A 10,544-nucleotide genomic window follows, 5' to 3' on the forward strand; every position below is an offset into this window, starting at 1 on the left:
AACATTTTCTTGTAAGTTCTTTCTCCACCTCAACATTTATCTTACTACATAGCACTCCTAAGATAGTATCATTGTAAATGCCCTAATCTTCTCTTCCGTTTACTGGCCTCGCTTCTCCCACATGTACTGTACCAATGCAATGTTTTTCTATAAGATCCGTCCGAGTTAATTGTTGCTTTGAATCTTGACAGTTTGATTCCGGTTGGTGGTCGTCATGCATCAGGCAGATGGATAGCCCGCAAGCAACCGATTCCGTGATCTCGTAGGCCCCAAACCATATCCATTGCGCATTTTTTAAGGCTCTTGTGTTTGGTCCAAATCGATGGTGTCTACTAGCAGTGTTCTTCATGTGAAAGAAACATGCATGTGATGCACGATCATGCCCGCCCAATAGCTCACTCAGAGACGGATCCTGACGGCAGATCGGCTGCTGGCACGGCACTGGCCAAACTCCTACTTTTGCCCGCTATGCTATCGCAGCTTGGAGACGGCAGCGCACTTGGCCATGAAATGCCCATGGGCGCGGCAACTTTGGTCGCAGGTGGCTGCCAGATTCGGCGTTCCTGAGCTCCAGCCAGCCGCGCCGTTTAACCCTCCCTCTCTCACGACCTGGCTCAGCGAGTTGAGTGGCGGCCCGACTACGACAAAATTGGCACGGTCGGTGGCCCTGCTCACCTTGTGGTGGATCTGGAAGAAGCGTAATGCTCGCATCTTCGATGGCGGCGTCGAGCGTTCGACTACACAGGTCTTGCACCTCCTAGCGGAGGCGCGCGATTGGGCGCTGGCCGGTGGCCGGCATTTATTGCTGCGAGAATAGGTCTTTTGTAGCTGGCTCTCTAGCCGTCGGGTTGTCTTTCGTTCTTTTGTTTTGGCCTGCTCGCTGGCTTTTGCGCTAGCTTGCAACCTGTAACCGGCTTCTTTGCCCTTCTTCTAATCAATCGAAATACGCAGCTCTCCTGCGTTTATTTCAAAAAAAAAGCTGTTTTCATGCAGCAGTGCCAACATTTTTGTAGAAGAACACATGTGGTTTACGGTCATCTCTAATCAATAACCGTGTTGACAATTTCAACTTCGTGATTACAGTTAAATAGTATAATGTTGCGTATGAAAAGTGCCTAACTCGAGGTGATAACACGGACAACCAAGATTAAATGTGCATACGCATACACTTACCTTACACACATGTGTATTTTTAGTCTTCATTTTTCCATGGGAATGTGTATTTTTTTTAGTTATGATGAAGTCGGCCGTAACCTCCTTCAGAGAGTAATTTCTGAAACGTCAGCAAGACAAAAAATAGGCCTCGACCTGATTACATCTTCCCCGGGCCCAAGGATTGTCCAAGGCTCAAAGCCATCACTCTAGAGGCTCCGACCGACCGTCAAGGTGAGATGGTGATTTTGCATTGGTTGACAATGGCGGTGCATGGATGCACGGGAAACTGCTACTCCCTCCGTAAACAAATATAAAACGCTTTAGAGACTTGACACGTAGTAGCTAGCAACATAACCGTTGACTGTTAAGAGGGCTAAAGACCAGTTGAGCCGGAGAGAACAAAGAAGCTATGGATCGAAGAAGCAAAAGGCAAATAGAGGAGAAGGATCACAAACGAAAATGACGAGGTCACGAGGAAGCAACATCTCATCTGACCAGCACCCTTTGCCAGCGGTGATTGACCACGTGGAAAGCAAGAAAACCAATTTACCCGTTGGAGGAAGAGGAACACTGGCACACATCCGACGTGGCACCACGGTACTAGCCACTATGCACACATAAGCCCAAATCCGGATGCTTCTTCCCTTAGTTCTATTGGTTGGGCTTCTCTCACTATCCGTTGTGGCTGCATTATTTCCGTTTGGATCTATATCAGCATTATTGTACTCCTAGCAGTAGTTAATTGTGCTTTGAATCTTTGACAGTCAGACTGATTCCGGTTGGTGGTCGTCATGCATTAGGGACATGGATACGTAGATAACATGACCTGTAAGCGACCGATACCCACAAGACTGTGGCCCCGAAATTGCATCCATTATTGTTTTTTAAGCCCCTTGTACATGAGTCCAGAACTCCAGGTCCATGATGCAGAATTGTTCTTCGTGTATGTGCTGCACGACCATGTCCAATAATTGTCTTGACAACTTGGGTTTCTAAATTAATTTTAGTTATAGTTTTTCTTATTTATTTTTCTGAAATAACTCCTCACCCATTATATTAATTAAGATAAAGTTAGTATTTATTAAAAAATAGCAATATCATGGGCAACCCTATTGCATCTCTGTTAACCTTGACCAAGGGATCTTGTTGTAGGAGCCGGCTATCTCCAACGCCTCTCAGTTTAAGTCCACGAGAGGGCTGACCTCATAACTTTTTGCAATAAGGCAGTCAGAGTCCAAGATGATAGGATTATGCATCGCCGAAGCAACATTACATCCTGCCAAGCTTGCATGGAGCTCCGCTTCCTCCACACTCAACACGCTATGTGGAAATCACACGGTGACAAAAGGACCACCCCCTCATAATCTATCACCACAACTCCAATGCTAGCAAAACCTTCATCGGCCATGAAGTTAGCATTGACATTGATCTTGATTATCCCTACAGGAGGCGCCTCCCAGGCCATACATAGTAACATGTCTAAAGGGATGCCAACCTGCTCAACAACCAATTTACCTTTATCAAGGCCGGAAGCAAACGTATCTTTTGAAGCCACCTTGGAAGACACTCAAAGATTATCCGGAATGTAATCCATGTTGAAATAATTTTTGGGACAGAGGGAGTAGAAGTTAAGAAGCACAACAACAATTCGGAGCTAGGACAACTACCCCCAAATTACAAAGAAGCGTATGCAGGAAAAAACGCACACGAACAAGCCCACATAATTGACACAACTTGGCAAGCCAGTATATATATTGGTTTCGCTTCTCCCACATGTACTGTACTGATGCATTGTTGGTTTTCTATTAGATCCATCAGCATTATTGCACTAGCTAATTGTTGCTTTGGATCTTGGTAGTTTGATTCTGGTTGGTGGTTGTCATGTACTCCTACTGTATTACGGAGATGGATAAACCGGAAGCAACCGATTCCGCGATATTGTGGGCCCCTAAACGATATCCATTATTGCACATTTTTAAGGGCCTTCTATTAGTCCAAATCGATGATTTGGTTCTTTTTGTCAACAAAACATGTGATGCACGATGGTGACCAATAGCTGTCTGCATGTAGCAGTACCAACATTTTTTCTAGAAGGAAACATGTGATTCACGGTTACCTCTAATCAATAACCGTGTTGACAATTTCACCTTCTAGATTAGTTGTAGTTATCACGATGTACCTTGTTAGTTGTTACACCGCCTTGAGTTAGGGACCTTTCATACGCGACAATATATATTTAATTCCACACATGTATTTTTTTGAAGTTATGAAGTCGATCGTAACTGATAAAACTCAAATGGTAAGCAACTACAATATATATGTCCATGAATGGACGCATTGCACAAACACGACGATTACATAGAGGTGTGACAGTTGTGGAGAGAGAGAGAGAGAGAGAGAGAGAGAGAGACGTGTCGGTTTCCAAAGGGCATACGACAGTTGACAAGGGGAGATTTTCCATGTCAATTCATCATAATCCCTTAGAAAAGAATATACTTCCTTCTTCTCAAAGTATAAAGCACGCTTGACTATGGTGAAACAATAACCTCCTTTGGCAACCACCTCCTGGTATGCGGGCAAGACGAAAAATAGGCCTTAACCTGGTTACGACTTCTCTGGCCTCTAGGGTTATCCCAAGCCATCACTCTAGACGCTCGGGAAGTGACATGATGGCGAATTTGCATTGGCACCACATGACAAGGCACTATGCATAAGCCGATTCCGGATGCTTCTCTTCGTTCTTAGGGCTGTGTCTCTCTCGTCTATTATAGCTGCATTATTTTGTGTTTGGAGCTATCAACATTATTGTACCATTAGTTAATTGTGCTTTGAATCTTTGACAATTAGATCGATTCCGGTTGGTGGTTGTCATGCATTAGGGAGATGGATAAGTGGATAACATGACCTGTAAGCAACCGATGCCCACAAGATTGCGGCCCCGAAATTGTATCCATTATTGGTTTTTAAGCCCCTTGTACATGAGTCCAGAACACTCCAGGCCGATGATGTAGCAATGTTCTTCGGTAAAAGAAGCATGCATATGCTGCACAACCATGCCCAATAATTGTCTTGACAACTTGGGTTTCTAAATTAATTTTAGTTATAGTTTTTCTTATTTATTTTCCAGAAATAACCCCTCACCCATTACATATTACTTAAGATAAAATTATACAATCGGTTACTACAAAATATGTCACACAGGACGGAACAGCCCTACCCAAAGCCCATCAGCTCTAGTATTTGTAAAAAAGTTAGCAATCTCATGGGCAACCTTATTGCATCTCTTAACCTTGACCAATGAAACTTGTAGGAGCCGGATATCCCCAACACCTCTCATTTTAAATCCATGAGGGCTGACCTCATTAGACAAATAATTTTTGCAATACGGCAATCAGGGTCCAAGATGATAGGATTTTTTTTCAAAAACGGAATGACCCCAGCCTCTACATCATCATGATGCACACATTCATCAGATGACAGGATTATGCATCGCCGAAGCAACATGACGTTCTGCCAAGCTTGCATGGAGCTCTGCGTCCTCCACACTGTGTGGAAATCACACGGTGACAAAAGGACCACCCCCTCATAATCTATCGCCACAATTCCAATGCTAGGAAAACCTTCGCTGGCAATGAGGCTAGCATTGACATTCTACAGGAGGCGCCCCCGAGGCCATACATAGTAACAAGTTAAAAGGGGTGCCAACATGCTCAGCAACCAATTTACCTTTATCAAGACGGGAAGGAAGAGTATCTTTTGAAACCACATTGAAAGGCACCCAAAGATTATCCAGGAAAATAATACATGCCAAAATGGATGCCTTGCCGTCCCCAAATATCACATTACAGGATAACATGTCACTAGTGATCATCTATAACTGGTAATTGTGTTGGCATTTTGAGTTTACATATACATAATTTTTTAGGTTAGGGGATCCTTATATTTCGTCGACGTCCGTTACACACATATGTAGTTTTTAATCAAGGAAGTCCTCTTCGCCAAGCATTTTCCAAAAGCAAACAAGGAGATAAAATGAATTGCCGTCCATGTGTTCACTCACGGTTGTATCTCCTTCCATCTATAGGGTGCTCTGAACCCCACACCTGTCGACTTCCACTCGGCAAGCAACTAGACAATGTAATATTGGTTAACATTTGGTATCGAACACACATGCACACCCTCATTAGAAAAATACAGGTACGTGCAATAGCGAGGTCGGTCAATGTAACTCTTCACAAGTTATTTCCAAAAACGAATCCGATAAAACACGCCTAAACCTATTCCTTCATGATTACATCTTCTTTGGGCTTTAGGATTGTCCCAAGCCACGACTTTAGATGCTTGGGCCGCGTCAGAGTTGGAGAATTCATGGTTGTTGTCAAAGGTGATGTGCATGGAGGAACCGGTTGTCAAAGACCAATAAAACACGCGTCTGGTTGTAAAATTGAACATAGTAGCCAACTCAAAACTAAGATAGGAAAGAAATGTCCAAAAGCTATCGAGCAATGTACATGCGCGCGCACACATACATGGAGAACCAACCTGTTGTTGGATGATGATACCAGTAGCTGTATACAATCTTTTCTCCTCCCTATTCGGAACCTAATTAATATAGGGTGTCTAGCAATGGACTGGATCGCAGCAACTTTCCTAAAACGAAATGGATCCGCCGATCTTCTTGGGTCAATGCCCCCCTACCCTTGATCCAGTTCCCTTCTAAAAAAAATACTGTGGAATGGAAAATAAAAATGGCCTTCCTTTTCCTTGGCATCCCTGGTCTGGTTGGCCCACGCAGAGGCTAGTCGCCGCATCCTACGCACGCGCTTGCATCCCGCGCCTTGCCATTTTTACTCTCCCCGCCAACTATAAATCGCGCTCGCCGGGGGGAGCCATGCCTATCCATTCCTTCCACCCGTCGACCGATCCGCCGTAATCGATTCATAGAAATTTTCTTGGAAATCGTCGTCGATGGAGTCCCGGGCCATTAGCCCCGGCGAGACGGCGCTGCCGTACGCGTACGCGCCGCTGGCCCCGTCCGACGTCGCGGAGGAGCGCCGGGGCGGCGGCGGTGGGGTGAGGTGGCGCGCGTGCGTCGCCGTGCTCGCCGCGTCCGCCGTGGTGGTGCTGGTCGTGGCCAGCGCGCTGGCCGGGTCCGGCAGGGTGGACCGGGTCGTGGGCGGCGACGTGGTCGCGGACATGCCGCCGCTGGCGGAGACGGCGCGGAGCCGCGGCCGGGACGCCGGCGTGTCGGAGAAGACCTCCGGGGCGGCGGACGAGATGGTGGGGCTCCTCGGCGCCGGCGGCGACGCCGACGGGTTCCCGTGGAGCAACGCCATGCTGCAGTGGCAGCGCACCGGCTTCCATTTCCAGCCCGAGAAGAACTGGATGAACGGTACGTGCACGATCCATCCATTCCTCCATTAATCCCTTCCTTTTCCGGCGATTCAGATTCACATGAATTCCATTAATTTCTACGCGTTGTTAATCCGATCGATCAAGAAGCTGACTGGCTTTGCTCTTTGTTTGCTGGCGGCGATCGGCGGCGGCCTCCTCCCACTCCGGCGATGGACATGGATGCATGCATGCAGATCCCAACGGTTAGTACTCCTCGTCAACCGGTCCATGGATAGAATATTCTCGTTCAGCATCTCTTTTACCACTCGCTCGATGGCCGGCTGTCGCGGAAATTATTACCGATCGGAGTAGATAGATAACTCAAGCATCTTTTTGGGTATTTTGACTGAATCTGGATCGAGCTTGCAACGGCAGGTTAGTTGGTTTGGTTAGTTGTCAGAAAAGAAACCGAACGCAGAAATAAAACCGCGCGTGCGTCCGTGTTGCATGCACGTCTATAGCTACCTAGCTAGCAACGTGCCAGCAGATCCACAACAAAAGGTAGAAATAAAAACGGCCAGCACAGTGATCATCATGTGTCTCTCATGTACATACACATCTGTTCAAACTTCTTATTTGCTGTTGTAAATTACATCTGTTCAAACTCCTTTTTGTATTCAAACTCGATAGGTCATGCATGCACATCATATGGGTCCGCCAACGCAGCTACAGAGATGTGCCAACAAAGCACCCGTGATCATCTCGCAAAAAAAAAGAAAATCCGCCACCCACATGGGCGCGCACGTCCACCTAATCACCGAATCGATCTTTAATTTCATAATGATCTAATTTGATTTCTTTGTGTTGCATCGCAGGTCCCGTGTACTACCGCGGATGGTACCACCTCTTCTACCAGTACAACCCGGAGGGGGCGGTGTGGGGGAACATCGCGTGGGGCCACGCCGTGTCCCGCGACCTCATCCACTGGCGCCACCTCCCCCTCGCCATGGTGCCCGACCAGTGGTACGACATCAACGGCGTCTGGACCGGCTCCGCCACCGTGCTCCCTGACGGCTCCCTCGTCATGCTCTACACCGGCTCCACCAACACCTCCGTGCAGGTCCAGTGCCTCGCCGTCCCCGCCGACCCCAACGACTCCCTCCTCCGCAACTGGACCAAGTACGAGGCCAACCCTATCCTTGTCCCGCCGCCCGGCATCGGCGACAAGGACTTCCGCGACCCCACCACCGCATGGTTCGACGAGTCCGACAAGACCTGGCGCACCGTCATCGGCTCCAAGGACAACCACGGCCACACCGGCATTGTCATGACCTACAAGACCAAGGACTTCATCAACTACGAGCTCATCCCCGGTCTGCTCCACAGTGTCCCCGGCACCGGCATGTGGGAGTGCATCGACTTCTACCCCGTCGGCGGCGCCGATGGCTCGGAGGAGCTGTACGTGATGAAGGAGAGCAGCGACGATGACCGCCACGACTGGTACGCGCTCGGGAGGTACGACGCCGCGGCCAACAAGTACACGCCGATCGACGCGGAGATGGACGTGGGCATCGGGCTGAGGTACGACTGGGGCAAGTTCTACGCGTCCAAGACCTTCTATGACCCCTCCAAGAACCGCCGCGTGCTCTGGGGGTGGATCGGCGAGACCGACTCCGAGCGCGCCGACGTCGCCAAGGGATGGGCGTCCCTCCAGGTAACGAACCAATATTTGTGTCAAATTCCTTTTACCATGCGATATAGTCGTCGCCGTTCTCTCTGTCATGCATGCATATGGATTGGATTGGGTTGAAGAACATGTCGCTGTAGCTCGCGTGCTTGATTAGCTAGCTGTCGCGGTCTCGTCGTTGCACGTTTCTTTCTTGCTTAACCACCTACCAATAGCAGCTGGTTGTAGCTAGGTCGCTGCTGGAGATTGAAATCTTCAGCTTTAAGATGACAGCTACAACGACATGGTCGGTCGCCCGGTCGTGATCGCGTACTACAATTTACTGGAAAAATGTTTTGAAAACGTGCATGCATGTTCCCTCCAAACTTTTGTTAATTCCAGTTGACCAAACAACAAACAAACGCGTAGTACATTTTCTTCTCCAATCTGTACAAGTTTGCCCTTTTTGTGAATCTTTTAATCCTCGTGGTACGCGAGACATGTTAATTAATCACTGACCTACTTATCAATGGATCTCTAACATATTAGGCCGGCTGCCTTTGCTCTGATCGATAGGTTGGTTAATGAGTGCAGATCAAGCCTGCTTGTTTCTCTCCAAACACGGCAACTTGTGCAGCCCTACGGCTACGACACATGTGCACGCCACGTCGATCCCACGTGTAACCATGTGCCTTAGATAAATATATGGATTGGGTGTTGACCGTTGCTATGATTGAGGGACGACGCAACCGTATCTTAATTTGTCCGGTCCCGGCTAACCACCAAATTCAAACTTTATGTCTGGAGTTGTGGATCTCTATGTTACCCTACTTAAATCAATTATTACCACTTGGTCGTGCAACCCCATTTTCTATGCTTATGTGTGAGGCATCTCACACCATTGCTATTCATGTTTCTTTTTCCCCAAGTTTTTGTTTCCAACGTGCTTTGTTCATGATTGATTCGATGGTACGAGTGACAGGATGGTTTATCTAAAACTAATCTATGTATGTGCATTTGTCATGCAGTCGATCCCGAGGACGGTGGAGCTGGACGAGAAGACCCGAACCAACCTCATCCAGTGGCCCGTGGTCGAGATCGAGACGCTCCGCATCAACTCCACCGACCTCGGCGGCACCACCATCGACACCGGCAGTGTGCTCCCTCTCCCGCTCCGTCGCGCCACCCAGCTCGACATCGAGGCCACCTTCCACCTTGACACCTCCGCCATCGCTGCCGTCAACGAGGCTGACGTCGGCTACAACTGCAGCACCAGCGGTGGTGCTGCCAACCGTGGCGCTCTCGGTCCTTTCGGACTCCTCGTCCTTGCTGACGGTGCCCTCAAGGAGCAGACGGCGGTGTACTTCTACGTGTCGAGGGGCCTCGATGGGGGCCTCCAGACCCATTTCTGCCAGGACGAGTCACGGTCGTCGCTAGCCCAGGACGTCGTGAAAAGGGTGGTCGGCTTCACCGTGCCTGTGCTCGACGGTGAGGATCTATCCCTCAGGGTGCTGGTGGACCACTCGATCGTGGAGAGCTTCGCCATGGGTGGAAGGTCCACCGCGACATCGAGGGTGTATCCAACGGAGGCCATCTACGCCGCCGCTGGCGTGTACCTTTTCAACAACGCCACCGGCGCTGCCGTCACCATGGAGAAGCTCGTGGTGCACGAGATGGACGACTCCTACAACCAGATCTTCACGGCCGACGATGCCTCAGCCGCCTTGTAGCTGCAATTAATCAAGCTCTTGGCCCGGTAATGCATACTCACCCATACTACATATTATGATTCGATTGATCGCATTGATCGATCGGCGACTTCCTCCCTCATGGATGGATGGAGATGGAGTACTAGCTACTCTAGTCATCCTCCTGTTTGTTTGTTGTTTTTTCTTCCTTTTGGATTTTGGGTTTTTGGTGAGATGAATTAGTTAGATGATTTGTTGGCAGGATGATTACTGCCTTCCAAGCGTAACTATTGGCAGGATGGATATGTATCCTGCGGCTGGACTATGATGATGATGATGATGATGATCATATTGATCAATCAATTGTAAATGAAATTATTGGGGAAAGAGCGGGGTACGCGTGTGCGCTGCCACCAATTTTTCGAAATGAAATTTTCTGACTTCCAACTTGTACGCACGGTGCTAACACTGCATGGATTTAATCACAATTTAATATCTGCTGTCCACTCGATCTAGAGCCCGTGTGGTAAGATTTCTGAATTGGTGTAACTAGGACAGTTTCTTTCTTTCTGATGTCTTATTGGTACTGTATTCTCTTGGGGCCCCTTCTTCTTCTTTTTGCAGGGTAGGGGCGTAAATGAAAAAGAAAACAGTTAACCAAGCAAGGAGATTAATAGATAACCGTATGTAGTGTGTAGCTT

General features: G+C 48.4%; 1 protein-coding gene across 1 annotated transcript; it reads left to right on the forward strand.

Moving 5' to 3' along the window:
* Positions 1-6,040: 6,040 nt before the first annotated feature.
* Positions 6,041-10,296, forward strand: LOC125525664 (sucrose:sucrose 1-fructosyltransferase-like). Its single transcript, XM_048690662.1, has 4 exons — positions 6,041-6,547; positions 6,744-6,752; positions 7,365-8,203; positions 9,184-10,296. Exons 1-4 carry the CDS (start codon positions 6,124-6,126, stop codon positions 9,883-9,885), a joined length of 1,974 nt encoding a protein of 657 aa, XP_048546619.1. The 5' UTR covers positions 6,041-6,123; the 3' UTR covers positions 9,886-10,296.
* Positions 10,297-10,544: the final 248 nt, after the last annotated feature.

Source organism: Triticum urartu, chromosome 7 (assembly GCF_003073215.2).
Source record: "Triticum urartu cultivar G1812 chromosome 7, Tu2.1, whole genome shotgun sequence".
Classification (NCBI taxonomy): domain Eukaryota; kingdom Viridiplantae; phylum Streptophyta; class Magnoliopsida; order Poales; family Poaceae; genus Triticum; species Triticum urartu.

Excerpts from the sequence above, each read along its gene's own strand:
- LOC125525664 (XM_048690662.1), top strand. The coding sequence starts at position 6,124 with ATGGAGTCCCGGGCCATTAGCCCCGGCGAGACGGCGCTGCCGTACGCG. Across the intron at positions 8,204-9,183 it reads AGGGATGGGCGTCCCTCCAG|TCGATCCCGAGGACGGTGGA; the intron begins GTAACGAACCAA and ends TTTGTCATGCAG.